This window comes from Gymnogyps californianus, chromosome 4, assembly GCF_018139145.2.
Source record: "Gymnogyps californianus isolate 813 chromosome 4, ASM1813914v2, whole genome shotgun sequence".
Classification (NCBI taxonomy): Eukaryota; Metazoa; Chordata; class Aves; order Accipitriformes; family Cathartidae; genus Gymnogyps; species Gymnogyps californianus.
In genome coordinates, this window is record NC_059474.1 from 53,006,929 (window position 1) to 53,026,506 (window position 19,578).

Consider the following 19,578-nt stretch of genomic DNA (forward strand, 5'->3'; position numbering starts at 1 on the left):
AGTGTAAACTTTTAATCAAAAGATTATTGAGGAGCAGATTGCTGCACAGTCAGAGAACAATTTGTCTTAAGTAAGATTATAACACACATAGTCACACTTGGTTTATTACCAGGAAGTCTGCAAGGACAGTCACTTTGCTATTCCTCACCACGTCCTTGGAAGGGGATGTATGGTTCCTCATGCTTATGAAAACCCACAGGGAGCAGTAGTGACCTACAGAGAGAGTTGGTGTATCATATAGACAGAAGTATAGATTACTTGCTATTAAATAAAGGCATATATCTAGGCAGAGGTATAGAGCTCTGTTGTACAGTTGTATAGGATTTAAGTATAATTTTTCAAGTTTGACATAATTTTTAACAGGAGAGTACATGCTGAAGATAAACAGCACTAGGCTTTAAGCCATTATCATCTTTGGAGGCACTAGGCAGGGAAAATTTATTTCTTTGCAAGAGGTTGTTTTACTCAAAGGCAACTCCTAGAAGTCTTTTGGAAATCTCTAATGCAAACTGTAGCCAAAAACAAATTGAATGAAGAGGTAGAAAGCAGGTTACACAGTCAAAAGTACGTGATTATAGAATATATTGCCTTGTCAGCCTCCACGAGTGAGGGGTGATCACAATCTGACTCCCTTTCTATTTTTGAGAAGCTAAGGTAGCAGCTGATACTCTTAAGGATTAGTTCTAGCTTCAATTTTATTTCTCTTTTTTATCTTTTGCTTTTTTTTTTTCCTCTTTGTTTCCAGTTAAAAAAACCTGAGAAACTCAAAGGAAAAATCTTGTGTCAATCACCAGTAAGGTTGGAAACTTAAGTTTTGCAGGATTTGAAAACTGCAAAAGCTAATATCTCTCCCCCAACATTGATTCAGCTACTTGAGACTATCTGTATTGATTTTTCTTCTTTAAAGGATAATCTCTAATAATTGATATATCGTATGAAACAAAAAGTAGCTAATATAAATGACATTTGGATGATCCTTTAAAATAAGGATTACATAGACATTTCAGTAGTGCTACAATAGTTCATATCAAACAACAAAATTGAAGTTACTTGTTTTTATTACAGTTTGAAATTGAAACATCTTCAAAAAAGAAAAAAGTATATATGTATATTTTTCTTCCTTTTTCTCAACTGGATGATATTAAGAAATTTGAGAAAATTTGTTGTCTTTTTTTTGGATGTGTGAAATTTCAGAAAATTGCAAGCAAGGGAGGAAAAACCAGTCATTCTTACCATTTACAAATTTTCAGTTTCCTCCAGGAAATATCATCCCCACTTGTTAGGTTCCAGAAATTTTGATAATATAAATAAGACTTCATATACAATCAAACATTTGAGCTTGAATTTACTTATAATGAGTTTGAACTACTGCTATATTCTCTGAAGCTAGATCATCCAGCTGAAATAGTTCAGGTAACTGCTCCCTCTCAGTTCCCAAATGCTAATATGAAAGAGCTATGTAGATTTTTTTAATTATTATTATTTGTTTGTTTTACTTTGGAGGTACACTGAATTACATATAAGCTGACTAATGAGAGGGAATCCCACTGCTGTGAAAGCAGGATGAAGGACTGTTGTTGAATCATCATGCTAAATTGTTGTTTTCCTCAGTCTAGATCTTAACCATGTTAATAAATATCAACACGTGCACAGGAATGCGAACACTGCTCAAGGCTTTGTGTTGAGCCTTGGGGTCTGTTGACCATCAGAGTCCGGCTGGAGCTGCACATCTCCCTTGTGTACAGTGCATTTCCATAATTAATAGTTGCTGTTATGTTAGCCATCATTGTGTAAGGAAGAATCACGGTGCTAGACTTAAAGTTTTCTTGAGAAGAATTGCAACAGTGTCATTTGTTACACAATAGCTTTTCTCATCAACTGTACAAATAAAGTGGTCTTCTGTGTAAATCAGCCAGTGAATATTTGACAGGTGCTTTCACCTTTACTGTCACAGCTGAATCAGTTGGTATTTATCATCTGGATACTGTGAGGAAAATGTTCTTAGGTCTAAAATGGTGTCAGAGGGAGGATGAGCTAATGACTGTAAACCAGGTTTGAGATAACCAAAGGGCTGAGTTGAGTGCCTTGTAATTTAGGTGGAATACAATGATAGAAGTGGATGGACTAATTTATTACCGTTGGTGAATAGTGCCATCTTTCTCTTCTCCTGGTCATAGTGTGATCTGAAATTTTTTTAGAAACTTTGCATCTACTTCTAACTTGTAGATTTCCCATTTTTAATAAGGGTATAAGAGGTACTTAGCATGTGAGTTGTTTATTTAATATTTGCTGTTAATTTTGTACAGCTTAAAATCTTTACTGCATATATATACTGGTTTTCCTATATGAGAAGCCTGAACCCCAGCATATTTTGTTCTAGGACGTCCTGATCATTAGACTTTCCCCAAGATGGATTAGGGGACTTACTCCCTCTGAAATTATTCCTCTGCATAGAAACAGAGATGGCACAGGAATGTTATATAGGGCCAGAGAGAACAAAGAAGTGAGAGGAACATCTGATCCAGTGATGATAAAACCCTTGTGGAAGGACCACATTTTATTTTTTTTATATTAAGACCAGGTCATGGAAGTCAGGAATCTTCTTGTTCCGGGTTTATCACATATACAGTGTGGAGACCTCAATGAAAAGAGAGCAAAGACACAATTTCTCCTGTAATCTGGTGTCGAGGAAAGCTGCAGATTTTAAATCCTCCTGGTCTCCTGAAAATACTGGCTTCTTTTCCCTATCACCTGGCTGTGCATATTTTCTGCCACGCAACTGCTGAGCTTTCCATTAAATGGTGCTATTGTTGGTATTAGGTGAGGTCTGAGTGTTCCTGCTGGGTCGGTCATTTAAGGAGATTTAGGTATAGAACCCGTAGTCTGTGAAGGATGCTTAGCTCTGCTCTGAGCATGATCTGCAACAGCATTTAACATTTTACCTGTTTCTTGTGGTTTCTCCAGTATTGAAAAGATTGTTCAATGAAAAGATGGTGTGAGTTTAGGTGCTTGCACTTGATTTGACTTGCGCTGCATTTCCTAAGCTCTTTCTTAGGTCAGGTCCACAGTAACTGACACTGTAATGACAGTCTGTGGTAAAGCTGGCACCTGAATTCAGATCTCAGGCTGAGTATGTTATGCTGAGTACTTGCATTTGAATATATCAGTCAGGTCTTCAGAGCCTAGGAGGCCATGGGTCTTGCACTCACCTGCGCAAGATGCTCTGCACATGCACCTCAGCTGTGGCTGCAGCCAGTCTGCTGTGCCCAGTGTTGGACCTTCTGTGCACCAGCGGTGTGGAGCATAAGACCTTCCTGTAGACCTCTGCCTTGTGGTGGCATGGTTACGTATGGGTAGTCAGGGAAGGTCATTTCCAACAGATACCTTGATAAATTTTGCTTGCCTGCTCTTTGTTTATTAGACTTTCCAACCCAACTTAACAACAATCAATAAACAATCAACAACAATAATCTCTTAAATAAGCCACAATTTTGGTTAAGAGGAGAATGTTTCTTTTAAATTTCCAGCCTGGTTTAACCCTATAGCTGATGTTGAGTATCTGACTGCAGAATGGTACTATGTTCTTGTGCACGCATATGTAGAGTGGAAGTGATGGCTATACAGTGAAAAAACAGAAAACATAATACTAACTAGTAGTGACACTGAGTTGGGGGAAGAGATAGCAACTTTGGGTCTAGCATTGGTCTGTCTCTGTGGTAACTTTGGCTTTCATCAGTAAGGAGGATAATTAATACTGGTCATAATGGGCAGCTCTTCTGCATTTCTAGAAATGACTGTGACTCATCTGATTTAAATAGAAAATAGAAATGCATCTTCTGGTTGGGCAACAGGTTGGCTAGCAAATTCAGGGCAAGAAACACCTGTGTTCTAGACATGAACAGTCCTGCATCTCCACAGCAGAGCCATCTGTGCCACAGGTTGCTTGCCAGATTTTTCTGCAGAAGGAGTTTATCTATTAGAAAGATGATTCCACAGTGCAGTGTGGATATGTGCCACTTTCAGACAATCCACGCAGGAAAGATAATGCTGCCCATTCAGTGGCAGCATCTGTTCTTTGGCATACGCTTTGAATATGATCATTGCTAGTGACTTGCTGCTGAAATATTGGAAGCACCATCATGATTTAAATAGCATTTAAATAGCAGGGTGGTTTTATGTGCTCTGTGCTGTTTCATAGCAGCAGGTGAGCATCACCAATACCTCCATTCTTCTACTGGGTAAGCTGAGGTATAAGCAAAGTCTGTACTTATTTCCTGCCCACAGCTTTCTGTTGTATCAATGCCAAAGGTAGAAGTAGTAAAGAGGTTTTATGAATCCTGGTTTGGTATCTTTTCCATTAGAATGGTGCTGTTTTCCTAAAAGCGTATCACACAGATACCATACTGTTGGCATGGTCACCTAATAAATGTAGAACTGTAGAATAATACTGGAGCGCTGACCCTTTTGTCCCTTCATTTAGTGAAGATTCAATGTAATTGTTTCATTGTTTATATTTGCAGATAGTCGTGGCAAACAAAGCCATTTGATCCCATAATCTGGCTTCTGGGACAACACAGATTATACAGAATATCAGCCAGTAACTCCAATGTGTTTATAAATTCGGGTCAAGTGAAATTACATTCTTGTTTTGAAAGGACAAATACAACTTTCTTTGGTGGTTCCTGCTTACCCTGTTCTGGTGTTGGAGAAGAATATATGGATTTATGCTATAGAATTTAAGTTTTTAAAAAGGCTTTCATAACCTAAGGAACTTTTCCCCCTGATATTTTGATAATGTATCTAGATCCCTCCTACCTGTGTTCCTTGTAGTTCAATAGTTTTGACTCCAACTAGTCAGTTTTATCCAGTTTTTATTCCATTTGTCTGGATGTTGAGTAACTGTCAGAGTGGCTGAGCCTCAGGAACTTTAGAATGAAGGGGTTAAAGTGGAAAGGAGTTATTTTATCATTTGCATAAAACTAGGCATATTTGTAGCCGTTCAAATAATCTTTTTGCTTCTTAAATTGGTATTTAAAGTGCCAAAAAAAAATTCTAACATCTCTGATTAGATTGAATTTAATTTTCCTGATTTAGATATTAAATAGAAGCTGTAATTAGTATCTGATTCTCTTATGGAACTTTATTTTTAGGGTAAGCATGTATTTCATTCGTCTTTAAACTATTTTTCAAGTGTTTAGTAATACTGGTATTTCAGCAGTGTCTGAAGAATGGGGTTGCAGTGCTGAATGCCTAAAATAGCCTAAACGCCTAAAATACCATTTCTTTCCAGTTCATGGTATTTTAGAGCTCTAGACAAGAGACCCAACTTGCTGATTGTGACGGTCTGACTTCCAAGACTAACCCTGTTGAATTATTTTGGTGGACTCTTTGATTATAAGCTATTGCATGGTTATTTCTTTATAATTTGAAGTATCTCAGTAATCTGGTGCCAGAGGATGGCTGTCTGTAATGCTCTCTAGTTAGTACATCATTGCTGGGGAGACAGGCAGAGCGTTTTCTCTACTGTGGAGACTGAACTTTGTCTTCCTTATGCTACTGTTTGTGGCCGAAAATAAGCAGATCAAGGTGTGAATGTCTAAGCCTCAGATCTTCTTGATAAGGCTGCTGGACTTCTGTGAAACCCAGAACTTCTCACATATCTTGTTTTGCCATAACCTGAAGTCAAATGCCAAAATCACCTGTGTTTGTCAGAACATTTAAACTTCAGATTATGTTGCCTGCCCCACCCCCCCCAATCCTCAATTGTATAGCTCAGTTAAAAGAGTATTCACTAGGCTTGGAAAAGACGAAAGCTTGAATTTAGTTTTGGTACATTTTTTTCAGCAAAGTCAGCATAAAGATTTCTAGCTCAGGTATTTCCAGCTTTTCCCTGAAGGCCCATCAGGTCTGGATGCTGGAGTATTCCTACTAGGCTCCCTTTGGGCCGTGTAGTGTTCATCTGCCATGGTTACTAGTCACACCTTAGTTGCATTGATCTTATACTTTCACTGTCATAGATCCCATATTAAATCCACATGTGACATCTCCATAATCTTCTCAAGGGTATATCAGACAGGTTTCTCTGTCATGTTGCTGATGCTTTGCTGGGTGGGGGGAGTCACATAATTCTCCCTCTGCAGCCCAGACCTCTGGCCACATTTGCCTCATGTTTGTAGGACTGGTCACAGCTGAGTGCTGGTAGCACTGCTCTCTTGACAGCTAGTGGAGGGTGCCGGGGTCTAGGCAGTTTGGGGGGAAAATTTTAGAAGACTTCCTCACAATATTTTTCTCAAAAGAAGTGATTTTCATTATTTCCTCTGGTCTTAAAATGAACTTCAGTTCCTCTAAAAGCTGTCACCTGTCAGCGTACCCCTATGAGAATGTAGCTATTGCAATCCTGATAAGTAAACAACAGTTACATGCTCCACTATTCTCTGTGGTTTGTCTTGGGGATACCCTGAGCTGTTATCACAATGTGCCAGCATGGTGTCGCTTGTATCACCTGCAAAATAGACCACCCTAAGGGCTAGCCAAGAGCCCTTTCCTGTTAAGAGTTTATGGCTGTTCATGTAACATCTCTTCTAGGGCTTAGAGTCTATCATGCCCAGGCATCCCTCCAGTCTGCTTTCAGTCTGATTTTCCAGACTTTTGCTGTCCTCTCGCATCATGTGTGAACTGCATCTAAGGTGCTTCCAGTAGTATGAACGCTTTTGAGATTCTTCATCCCATATTTACGCATCCCATGTTAGGATTAAATAGAGCCTTCCCCCCCACACACCCCATATAAGAAGGGCAGGGAGTAGGGGAATATGATAGATGAGGATGAAATATATCAAAGCAGCCAAGCACTTGTGAAAATCTAATTGGAAGCTTTCTCAAATATAAGATATTTCATGAAGAAAGACACATGATCAGCCTGTGGCCTCAGGTCTGACCATTCCCCTGGAAAACAAGTGATCCAGACAAGGAACTGATAGAGTACCAGGGATGTAGGAGGGAAGCAGAGCAGGAACTGCAATCCCCCAGGGATGGGGTTGAACACCACATGCCTGGGAGAGACCAGATTTGGTATTCTAATGGGAGAAATATTTTTTTGGTGGGTTTTAACCACAAATGCCCTCCTAAGCCTGAGGAACATTTATTTTCAAAGAAATGTTTCTTCAGAAATTCCTTTTTATGTTGGGTTACTGGTTTCCTTTCCTTTTTTAAATTTTTTTTTCATAACTAGTGCCTGTGACAGACAGCATCTGTTTTGTTGGCTCTAAGGCTGTGTCTTGTTCCTCTAAATGAGATCAGATGGGTGTGTGGGAGGCTGGCATGCCAGCAGGGAAGGAAGGATGTCCTGCTGAATGTCCTCTGTGAGAGCAGGTCTAAGCGACTGCTGGGGAGAGGAGTCACATCAGGAAACTGGTGACCTAGCTCTAGAAAAAAGATTGAGAAACTGCAGTGGTGAATAGGGGTCAGAAGGTGAGGACTCACTGAGGCTGGAGGGATTTTCCTGAGGTCCAGGAGACCCTGCTCTGACTTGTGAAGTCATGGAATGATTTTAAATTTTAAGCTTAAAATTTGGATTTTTAGATAAACCCATTCAAAAGAGCAGGAAAAAACCCCAAACAAGCTCTTTGCTCACTCTTGTGGAATTCACTACTGGAAAAGGCCTTTCAAAGGCTTGGACCAGCTTGAGGTAGCATCACAATGTGAGGCTACCCAGCCATTTCAGTTTGGGAGACGTTAAAGATATTACAAGCTACGTGGTGAACACAGTTAACATTTTGCTGATCAATTCTTCCTTTCCAAGTCATTTTTAAGGAAGGATTTACTCAGAGTAATCCAGAAAGCTCTATTAGAGCAGTTTGCTGTAGAAGAACTTGTTAAATTCAGCCAGCAGTGGTGGTATCAGTGAGAGCAGGCAGTACTATTGCAACTGTATTGGTTTGTTTTTGAAGGAAATAAATAGCTGTGCAATTTAGAACAACGTTATGACTTTTTGATGAGTGAACAGCCCAAGCTTCACTTAGATACATTAAGCTACATAGCGTTGCAGTGGTTAACATAATTTTGAGTCCTGCAAAAGAAAACAATCTGCTTCCTACCTTTCTCCCCCTCGGTTGCCCTCTGACAACCCTCACTCAAAGGAAGCACTGTGTGTTTCAGTCATCATAGCTTCACTGATCTTTATGGATTTTAGCATGAAAGTCCTTTAAGAAAAATGAGGAACAAGTGTGATGATTGAATGACCAAATTAGGAAAGTTGCTAGAAATATTTGTAGGTTTGTTTTCTAGTGGTTCTTTTGGACAGTAGCTGATGTGTGGCTATTCTTTCTCCTGGTTTAGTACTTTAAGCAATGCCATGAGCATAGCTCATGAAGAGCTCCAATGAATGTGAAAGCCCGTAGGGCTCTACCTGATGCTGAACAAAATGCTTCTGTGAGATGAAATGGACAGTTACTTGTGCCTTTTTTCCACTTACCAATTAACATCTTATTTGGCTTTTGATTTTCCTAGATATCCGTGGAATACAAGAGTTTTTGGACAAAGTATCTCAACAGGGAATGGATGTAGCATTGCAGAAAGTAGAAAACAACATCAATAAAATGATCACGGGGCTCTTTGCCACTATGCGAATAGAAGAACTGAACCGCTACCGGGATACTCTAAGACGGGCTATTCTTATAATGAACCCCTCGACAGCCAAATCATTCATAACAGAGGTATGTGTTTATCACTGGTAACTACTTGTTTTGTTGACCAAGACTGCAGCTGTTTGTCAAAAGATTCAGTTTATTTGACTTCATAAAAACAATCAAACAAACAAAAAAACCCCCAAAACCCCAACTAAAAATTTAAATATTCTCTCTTCAAAGATCATCATGCAAGGGTGTTTTTTCATGCTTATTGTTGTGGTTTAACCCTAGCCAGCAACTAAGCACCACGCAGCTGCTCCCTCACTCCTCTTCCCTCCCAATGGGATGGGGAGGAGAATTGGGGGGGGGGAAAGGTAAAACGCATGGGTTGAGATAAGAACAGTTTAATAACTAAAGTAAAACAAAATATAATACTAACAATAATAACAAAAAAAAATAATAATAGTAATGAAAAGGAATATAACAAAAAAAGTGTGTGTGTGTGTGGGGGGAGAAATAAAACCCAAGGAAAAAAACCAGTGATGCACAATGCAATTGCTCACCACCCACTGACTGACACCCAAGCAGCAATCCACCCCTCCCAGCCAACTCCCCCCTGTTTATATACTGAGCATGATGTTCCATGGTATGGAATACCCCTTTGGCTAGTTCAGGTCGGCTGTCCTGGCTATGCTCCCTCCCAGCTTCTTGCACACCTGCTTGCTGGCAGAGCATGGGAAACTGAAAAGTCCTTGGCTTAAGATAAGCGCTACTTAGCAACAACTAAAACCTCAGTGTGTTATCAACATTATTCTCACACTAAATCCAAAACCCAGCACTGTACCAGCTACTAAGAAGAAAATTAACTCTGTCCCAGCTGGAACCAGGACACTCATAATTGTGCATCCAGAACAGTATAACTACATTCTGCATGAGCAAAAGCGTTTAGGAAATATGCAGAAGAATTCGCCCTCAAACTTCTGTTTGAAGCTCGTGGGTATTGTATTGCTATTTCCTTGCTCATTGTGAAGTGATAAAAAATCTTTACAACTGACAATTTTATTATTATTTAGATATATCTATAATATATATTTGTGGATAAAATGTGTTTACCTGGTTGGCATTTTATTTTTTATATAAAAACCTGGTTGACATTTTATTTTTTATATAAAATAATGTTCGATAATGATCTGTTATGTACCACTGAGTAGTAGTAAGGTAATGGAATTTATGAAAGATTGGATCTGAATGAAGAATTTAAGATGACAGGCTAAAGTTATGCTTATGTATTTAAACAAAAACTGCAAGCAATATGGACGGAATTTTCAAAAAGCTCTTCAGGATTTAGAGATGGAAGACTTGCATATTGCATTCGACTATGACTTGTATAATTTTTTTAAATGAGTGGCATGGTTCTTTTTACACAGCACTGTGCTGTTTCAAATGTGCTTTTTTACATGTGTGTATACTCTTCATCATCAACATATGGTTAAAAATATATTTGTTTTCTGTTCCATAGAAATACACTTTCTCTTTGGATCTCTTTGTAACTTGCATTACTTTTCTTTTATACTTTCCTATTGCCTAGGTCTTCAGAAATTGAGGCTTGAAAACTAACTCTGCATATGTAGTCTCAAGTGAATGCCTTTTAGGAACATTAGTTAGAAGGCTTTTTTGTTTCTTTTTGAATTTTTTTTTGCTCTTGTTTTTTTGGCTAGGCATTCTGCTGTACTCATTACACACTGAAGCTTGCTAATTCTGAGTAATGAGGGTTTGCTGCTCAATCCAAATGTCTGCAGTTCCTTATAAGATGTAAACAATTTGTGGGCATGTTTTAGATTGTTCTGCACTGTTTTCATCACCCAAGTCACAAATGTTTTGTTTTTTGGTAAGTGGCATTGTAAGATATTTCACATTTCAACCCAAAAGCAGCAGGGTTCAGGGCTCCAACTACAATAACTCAGTGAAACAAAACTCCTGTATTGTTCCTAAAGAGAAATACTCTTTTTAAAAAAAATACACTTTCCTTATCATTTAGTTTTACACACTCAAGCATAGTAACAAAGTCATTGTCATCTTTTGAAGTTGCCATGTATGTGTTGTGAAGAAAATAAACAATTTATTTTAGAGTTCTCACCTTGGCATTGGCCACTCAAAACCCAAAAAAACCCCAAAAAACAACAAAAAAACCCAACTAAACCAAACCCACAATCCCCCTTCCCCCCAAAAAATCCAAAACGAAACACAAGAAAACCCCCAACAACAAAAAACTCCCAATGTTTCTCCTTTCCTGGAGACTGTAAGACTACCAGGAAAGGTCATTATTTTCTTTTGTGAGTGGGGTTCAAAGAGAAAGTCTCACATCAGGCACTACATTACAGGCTTTGCCAGCATAGCAGCATTTATTTGGAGTATGATGTGTGACTGGTAAAACCGACAGCAGGAGCCTCTCAATAGGAAGAGTTACTCAAATAGAAGTATGATTACTGCCCTACTTTGTTTCTGTTGGTGGCAGGGAATGAACTACACAATGACTGTGCTCCAATACTTAGTGTCTGTGCAAGGAGAAATTTGCTGGGATAGCTTTGCCAATGGATATTAAAAACTGTTATTTCGCAGTTGAATCAGCAGCTGTACTGTATGGGCAAACAAGTTATAAAGCCCATGGACTGCCGACGGGTTAAGATATTCCTAAACAATTCAAGTGTGGACATGCTTATTCCAAAGACTGTGCCTTGCACGTGATCAGTTTAACTTGGAAATTCAGTTTAACCTAGTGAATTTAGCATGTAAACCTTACGAAGTTAATAAGAAACAAGTGCATATGTAGACAAGCCCTTGGGTTTTTTATGGCTTTTCTGCCCAGGAGATGCTTTTGGCTGCCTAGCTGGATTCAGCTGTCAGCCTCTCTCCCCAAACCTCACATAGCCTCTGCTGCTTGGTCCCTTCTTAGATGACTGATTTGGCTGAACCCCCTCATTGTTTAGCTGAGAAGAGGGTTCATTCACTCTGCAACAGCTGTAGTAAGCGTGGGCTTGATTACTATGCAAGTAACAACTTTTCCAGGGTAAATAGTCAGACACTGGCCTGTGTAAATAGGCAGTCTGTAAATTGGAGATTCCTTGTGGTAGAATTTGTCTTTGTTCTGACTCTTTGAAATTCTTATTTTTAAGTAAGAACACTCTGGGTTTGAATTTTCTTTTTTTTTTTTTAAAGTAGCATTGCTTTTTTATGTTAAATCCCTTCTTTCTCTCCAGCTTTTGTATCTTTAGAGCTTGCAGAGATGAGATCTATACTTATATACTCAAGAAAATGGAGATTAAGATGTAAATACACTGTTCTGGCTATGGAGATAAAAACCTACCTTCTCTTTAACCATTATGTATTAATTTGTCCTCTGTAGGGCATGGAAAAGCAGGAAGACTTGGGAGCAGGTATCACAGCATCTCTCCTTACTGGCTAAAAGATTAATGTAAAGCAAGAGGGAGGGGCTAGCCAAATTCTCTAATGTTCTTTGTTGCTTTGAGCTGGGGATGGAGGAGCAGAAGGGAAAAAATTCTGCTGAAATAATGACATTCAGTGGGGCTAAGGAGTGCGGAGGTATGGAGCTAGCGGAGATTGGGACCTCTCCCCAGTTCAGTTTGTGGCAGCATCTGGGAAAATGCTTTGCCAGGGATATACTGGTAACTTGTTCAGTTTTTTTCAGTAAGGTAAGGTCTTTCTGTACCCTCAAATAATCACGCAGGTCCCACAGGTGAAGCAAAATATTCCCACTGAAACTTTTGTGATTACTGAAAAGCACCTCAGAACCATCTTGCACAAAAATTGCTATGCTATCTGACAGCACAGGTGACTGATGTGAACTATGTGCTACTTGTTTGCTTTTTATTTTGGGGTGGGGGTTTTTTTGCACGTGTTCTTCTGATCCGTGGCGAACTTGCAGGATATGAAAAGCCATACAGGGGAAAAGGAATAGGATGTCCTTGCTAGCTCAGCACGAGAACAAAAATCTAGGGTCAAGTGTCAGAAAACAAAAGTAGAAAAAAGAGAAAAAATTATTTGGTGCTTTAGCAAAAGAGCAGGAACTCTTTGGGCCAAGAAATTCTCTATCACCATGTCAGCCTTGGCAGGAAGGCATCTCAAAACAACAGTAAGAAAGGTTTAGGAAAGGGAAGAGAGAAACCACCCCTGTGTTGAGCCCGCCTTGCAAAGCAAGGACTTCTAAAGCCAAGTGTGAGAAGGCTGGGTAGGAGGAGGAACAGGCCAGGAAACTCAAGTTGCAACTGAGGTTCTGGGGATAACAAAGCAACTTTGGGAAGTAAGACTTTAGGAAGCAAGCCAGGTGTCCTCAGTGGGGCCAAAATACTGTCAGTACATCTCTGCTTACAACTTTATTTCTGTTTAGCTGAGGAAACTACCTTATCAACTGTGTGCAGAAATACAAATGTGTTCTTCTGTGCAAAGACTCCAGGAGCTGATAACAAGACTACAAGGGAGGGATGATGCAGCTGATTTGGTTTTTCAGGTATAGAGGAAAATTATGTTGACTAGTGGAAGACTTTACACATTGAAAATCTAGTAAGCCATGGGTGAAAGAGCCCTAGCATCAGCCAGGGATTTTGCTGGAGTTTTGACAGGCAAGCTCTGGAAGGCCTTGGTCTAGGAGCTGAAGACACTGCCACCTCCAGCTGTCAGTTCTTCCCCTTGACAGAAGGATTACCATCCCAGCAGCAAACTCAGCAGATGTGACTGTATACCTTGCTGCCCTTTGCTAGGTCTCTTCTCTTGGTTCTATTGCAGGGGTAGCGACCTCTTACAGAACGAGGTGAGAACACTTTTTAACTGCAGCAGCGAGATTCAGCAGTTTATCTAGCAAAAATTTCAGAGCATTGGCAAAATGTATCAGCCAACAAGGCTGTTGTGAGGGCTTGACAATTTCAAGCCATTGATGCAGTGAGCATTGTCAGTTCCCAGACTGGAGAGAGTACTTTTTGTCAGCTCACTGTACACCATATATTTTGTGTAATTAAAAATATTAACTTTTTATTATTCCAAAGGCTCTATTGTGCAATGAACTTGAAGCTACTAAGCCCCATAATGTCAGGACTTCAAGCATGCAAGTGATTATGCTAGAGATATTAGAAATTTTTACTGTTAAACATCCATTAAAAGTTAAACATCTATTAAAAGTTAAACTCACATGTATCACAGAACAGGCTTATAATTATTTAAAATGTATATTCAACAAGACTAGCAGCTGCCAAACCTGAGAGTTGTAGTAGTAAGTCCTGTATGTTGACCTGTGTGTATGCAGACATGCTTTATTGTACTAAACTCTATAGATGCTGTCTACTTTGTCTCTATTGATTTTCAAAGAAAATTAAAATTATTAACTTTTAGGCATTAGTACAATCTACTACACATGATTTTTGCAAATTAAAATGTATTTTTTTCTACCCCAGGCTGATGTGGGACAGTACTAAAATAAGGTTACCTTGGATGAAGAGAAGCTACTCTACTACTTTCATGAATAAAAGAACTCTTTATAAATGAAATGTTAAAATAGACAGGAAAAATAGAATAAAGTATATAAATGAAGTACTGAAGAGTTCTTGCCATGTAGTGGGCAAGTGAAAAAGAATGAGAAAAGTGGATGTTTAAGGAGCAAATGAAATTTAAAGATATTTATGTTACTGAACCTTCACCATGTTTTTCCTAATGATTACTGTGAACAGAATGAGAAGTAACATTTATTCTGTGAAACGAGATTATTCCTGGTGGCAAGTGTCCTGGTTTTTATTATATTTGGTTATTATTCCTCTGTTGAAAATACTAGGTCATTTTAAACTTAAGTATTTGAAAAAAGACAATTTTTTCATATAGTGACATAGTTATTGTTTTACCAGGTTTCAGCTTTAGATCTGATCATGCAGCAAATCACAGATGGCTTAGATCTAAAGACAGGGATTTACTTTAGTGTTACATAGCACTCTAAACAGGCTTATTTCTTTAAAAAACTTATTTGCTGTGAATTAGGAAAGTTTAATCAACTTCTTCTCTACAAGGTTTATTCCACCTTTGTGTGTCCAAAGTTCATGGAAGCTCAGTCCTTTTTTTTTAACCTTATTCTGTGATGCTGTGCTCATGGGATTTTACATGTATGCTAAGGAACGTTATGATGACATTTAGCTGTTTTGTTCTTCTCTTACTTTTTATTAATAAAGAAAATTATCCTGTCTTTAGTCAAAAGCATGATATACGGACATGAGGTGAAGTGAATGCAGCTGAAAATAGGAGTTAAGAATCCAATGCACCTGGGTGCTACTTCCACTGACACCTGTGGCAAAAATTCTGTAGTTTCCAGTGGGAGCAGATGGCAGTAGTTTTTGTTCAGGTGTGGAAAAATAACATACATAGCAGGGAGAGGTGGAAGACTCCAGATAGATATCAAGTCCATGTAATTAGGTCTGGAGAAGATGTTATCTAATGCATCCCTTAACTGCATGTGCTAGGTGGTACCTTGCCTCTAGTTGCGGCACAGCTGAATTTGTAGCTCAGCTATTAGCTACTGTTTGCCACAGATACCTCTTTAAAATCTTGTAAAGCTGAGCTTTTGATCTTCTGCCATTTAAAATCCGCTGATTTGCCTTTTACATGTGTGCCATAAGCTTCCAGTCCCAGGTACATTAAGGAACAAGTATCAAACTGGGGTTTAGGAAAGCTGGATTCTCTTCTTCTGCCATGCACGTGCTACGTGACTTTTCAACGTGTTAATCACATTTCATTACTTCTTCCCTTGATAAAAAGTAAGAGGAATGCCTGCATACCAGTGTATAGTGCATAAGAGCTAAAAAGTAACATTATTTTGTGTACATCCATATGTTTTCTGCAAAAGTAAAAGCATCTTCATCTACCGTCTAAAACCCACCCTGGGTTTATGTTTTTAAATGAACTCTACTGCCTGAAGAGTTTTTTCTTGTCAAGGCAACATGGAGATTGGATGAGAAAGGATTTGTCAATTGAATTCAGCAGTGATGAACTGATCCAGTGATGGACTGGAAAAGCATCCACAGGTCTCATGGGAAGCCTGTTGGATTTCCCATTAGGCTGTGGGGTGACTTGATGGTTTATCACATTTGTATGTACATCATAATTTTCCGGGCACTGCTGAATGTAGTAGTAGCTGGTAGCTAGTTGACGCTAATTATAATGAAAAAGGTAGTTTTTCCATCATGCAGATATGAAGGATCATTTCCTTCAGAGATTTTGAGCGTTTTTGTTGTGAAAGTTTATTCATGATCTCTGGGAATTTTTAAACAATCCTATTTATGTAAATACAAGTCTGAAGTCTCTGAAGGCAACAGCTGTTCAAGCAGTTCTCTTAGGTGGCAGTGATGAAGGTGAAGGATCAGCAGCAGCCATATGAACTTGCCTACTGCTATTTTTATCTCCTTTTCCTATCATTTTATTGTAAGTGTGTATGTTGATTATACGAGAATTTATCTAGGAGAGATGGTCCTCAGAGGCAAAATCAGATCTTACACTGTCAATGACTCTGTTTGCTCCGCTGTCTTTCTTATAAGTAAGTTGAATGCTCTAATCTTTAAGGTCATCTTTATCACCAATTTTTTTTTTTTTAAGTGTTTGAGCTTTTTAGACCTGCACTCTCCTGTACAGCATACTTGCCTTTTTGGAGTCCATTCTCTACATCATAGCTTGTGGCAGAATAAATCCCATTCAGCATGCTCCACTGTAATTTGTTGTTGTTAGTGACATTGTAATGAAATATATCTTCTTTTTTTTTTGTCTTTCTCCAGCATTAAACACAGAATTTATAGCTACAAACTGAGCTAGAGGCTTAAAGGATTTTTTTACTTCATAGGATCTTCCAAATCTCTAGTAAAGGGATGTTCAGAAAACATGTTCAGAATGCTGAACAAGTTGGAACTTTCATCTTTTAAATGTAGCAGGAGAGTCTCTTGCTGACTTTTTTTAATCTGCAAGAAGGGAAACAAGGGTCTTGGAGGATTCTAGATTTTACCTTTCAGTAAAAATCTGAGAAAATTCTTGGATTTACCGTTTAGTCCAATTCCTTGACTTTTTATGCTCTTGCAGCCTTGAATGTAGGCCATCCAGCTGATGGCTGAATGATTGGATGTGAAAATTCCGGTTATTTTCCTATGCTTAATGAACTGAGTGATGTTGGTATAGATTTTATATGCACTTGCTTACCATAGGACACAAGTTCAAAGATAAAACACTTTAGTTACGACAAATGAAAGAGGAAAATAAGTCTCACTGGTGAAATAAGTCAGCTTCAAAGGGATTTGTATTATATGCGTCGTTATGTGACTGTAACCTAAAGCAATTCTTTCTGTTTCTGTATTTTCAGGAAAGTATCAGGAGGAGAGTGAAATTCAGGTTTGCAAGGTAGCATTGGGGTTCTTGGGGCAGAATGCAGTGCTCACTGTAGCTAAGGTGGTTTATTTTAGTATCTGAAATGAAGAGGAAACATCATGGGAAATCTGTCCCAACACAGAGGGTCTAGATCTAGTAGAACAGGAGCTGGCTCTTTCTGGATTTTCTTCATTTTGGATTTATGGTGTTTAGTGATGTGACATCTGTTATAGATGGATATTCACATGATGCTGGTTTCTAGCTTATGCCAGAGGGTAACACAATTGTGAGATGTGAACCAGGTCTACCTCTCTGGTATCAACAGCAAAAGCTGTAGTGTATTATTTTGTTTATTATAACTTATTTGTTAAAAAAACCACCCATACAATCATTATGTAGAAGTATGCATGACAATATGCATGACTATAATTGTTCTGTGTCTTATGAGTACAAATATTTACACTATCAGAATTTTTGTAGTTACACAATAAAATTCTTCATCCTGTAGCATAAAAAAACAAGAAAAATACCCTGCTATATGTAAGCTTTGACCAATATTCTGGGTTTGAACCTACTCTCTTCTTCGAATTTTGGAACTACCTAATGAGCTTTTAGATCTCTGCTTCTATCCTTAATTCTCTTTCTATGCCAATCTGTAACTTGGAATGCAGATTCATGAGTGTAAGCACAACTCTTTAGTTTCATTACCATTTCATAAGTAATTTATTACAAATATTTACAAAAACTATAGTTGAACTGCTAGTGTGTTTATTTGAGAGAAAAGAAGAGGAGCTTTAGTGATTAAGTACTGAGGAGAAGATGTATTATGTACTTCATGAGGATCTCATAGTATTTGCTGTTGTGCAGACAACTGTTTGGTTATGCTTTCCTACAAATTTCTTTCCGTTATTCTACGTGGCTTTTAATGACTCAGTCATTGACATTCTCTTCTTTGGGGTCTTGCTGGGTGTGCCTTTTTCTGGACTAAAACAAATAACTGAAGGGCTGACCTACCATGATCTGTAAAGACATAATAATTCTTTTCTTCTATTTGTGTTGGCTATTCTTTGTCCTGCTTTCTTAAATTGCTATCATAGTTAATTATATTCTCCTGTTGTTATACCAGTGATTTTAATTGGATCTGATAGTCTTGGTTACTGCTTATCCTTCCTCACTGCTTTTATAGCTTCACTGTAAACACCTGTGTTGTGTTCCTCTTGAAAGATAAATGTCTTCCCATAGAGAGCAAATTGCTTCAACCAGTCAAACAGAATAAATAAATAAAAAAGATATAAAACACATTAATGAAACAAAGCTATTATATACACTCATATTTTCCACAAAACCGAGGGTGCCTGATTCATGTGTTATAAAAAGCCCACTCTGAATATCTGCAAAAATAATATGCAATTGACTGCCACAGGATGAGTGTCTTTTTGAAATAAAATGACAGCTAGAGAGGATTAACTTAAAGTGGAGATAAGATCTGACAAAACTATTTCTAATCCAATTCTTCCTCCAAAGTCATGTTGCCTGATTGGCAGAACTGTTCTGCCTCCTTCCCACCAGTAAACAGAGGTATAGCCAGTGCATTAGCTTACCTAGGTTTCCCTAAAACATAACTGATTTCCTAGCTACCATGAAAATTCAGCATTCAACGTTGCTAACCCTGAAGCACAATTAATTGACTCATAATCATTTAATATCTAGATCGTTTTGTCCATCTGTTAGACTGAAATGAGGAGAACTAATAGTCATTATTTCTTCTATTTTAAAAACGTTCCCTGTGGCACTGATGAAGCTATCTCATTAGTTTGCTCTAAAGTAAAGATAGAAGTTTATACCCTATCACCCCTTTCATAGTGTTTGCTGAGAGTTTTCTTATGAAATTTAGCTGAGCAGAGTCTCCCATGTTTTTCTCCTTTTTTCAGTATGCATGTTGTAGTTTTTCTGGCTGTAATGTTTTTGCCATGTATGCTTCAGTAATCTTCATGTCAATTTAAATTTTCTTTTAAAATTTGGTCAACCACGTTGGATAATTATCTGCAAATAGATTAACAGCACATTAATAAAAATGCTTAGTACGCCATTAGAAAAAATTCCTATAAAGATGGGTACCTCAAGATTCAGCTTGCTTTTGTGGACACTTCATAATCAGCAGTGATATTTTTGAAGACTGTTGTAAGATAATTTATTCTATTTTGGAAGTACTTAGCAAACAGTAGCTGACTTTGTGGTCTCCACAGAGCGTAAGGAGCTGTGGACTGCTGATATCAAGAGCTGATTTTAGCTTTAGGCAATATTAGTTTCTCACCTCCCCACATAATTTTTCCCTAGTTAGGATTTGTATTATTTAGCTTATTTATAAATGGTTTCAAAAGATTTGGTTTTCTGTCCTGGATGCTCTCATTTCAAATGCAAAACTAATTAATGGTTGTGATTCATCTCAGAATTTCCGTAAATGAAAATAACAGCTGCTTCTGCTGATTGTGAGAATAGATGTAAAAAGTATTGCTTTGACTTTATAAAAACAAGTTATCTACTGGTTTCCTATGTC

At 38.2% G+C, this 19,578-nt stretch overlaps 1 protein-coding gene across 2 annotated transcripts in view; it reads left to right on the top strand.

The window, feature by feature from the left end:
* The window catches only part of GRID2 (glutamate ionotropic receptor delta type subunit 2), a 743,870-nt gene that overhangs the window by 439,453 nt on the left and 284,839 nt on the right, over positions 1-19,578 (top strand). For both annotated transcript variants that reach the window (XM_050895938.1, XM_050895939.1), the window contains one exon: positions 8,506-8,711. In XM_050895938.1, coding sequence (XP_050751895.1) covers positions 8,506-8,711 — 206 coding nt within the window. The remainder of the gene's footprint in view (positions 1-8,505; positions 8,712-19,578) is intronic.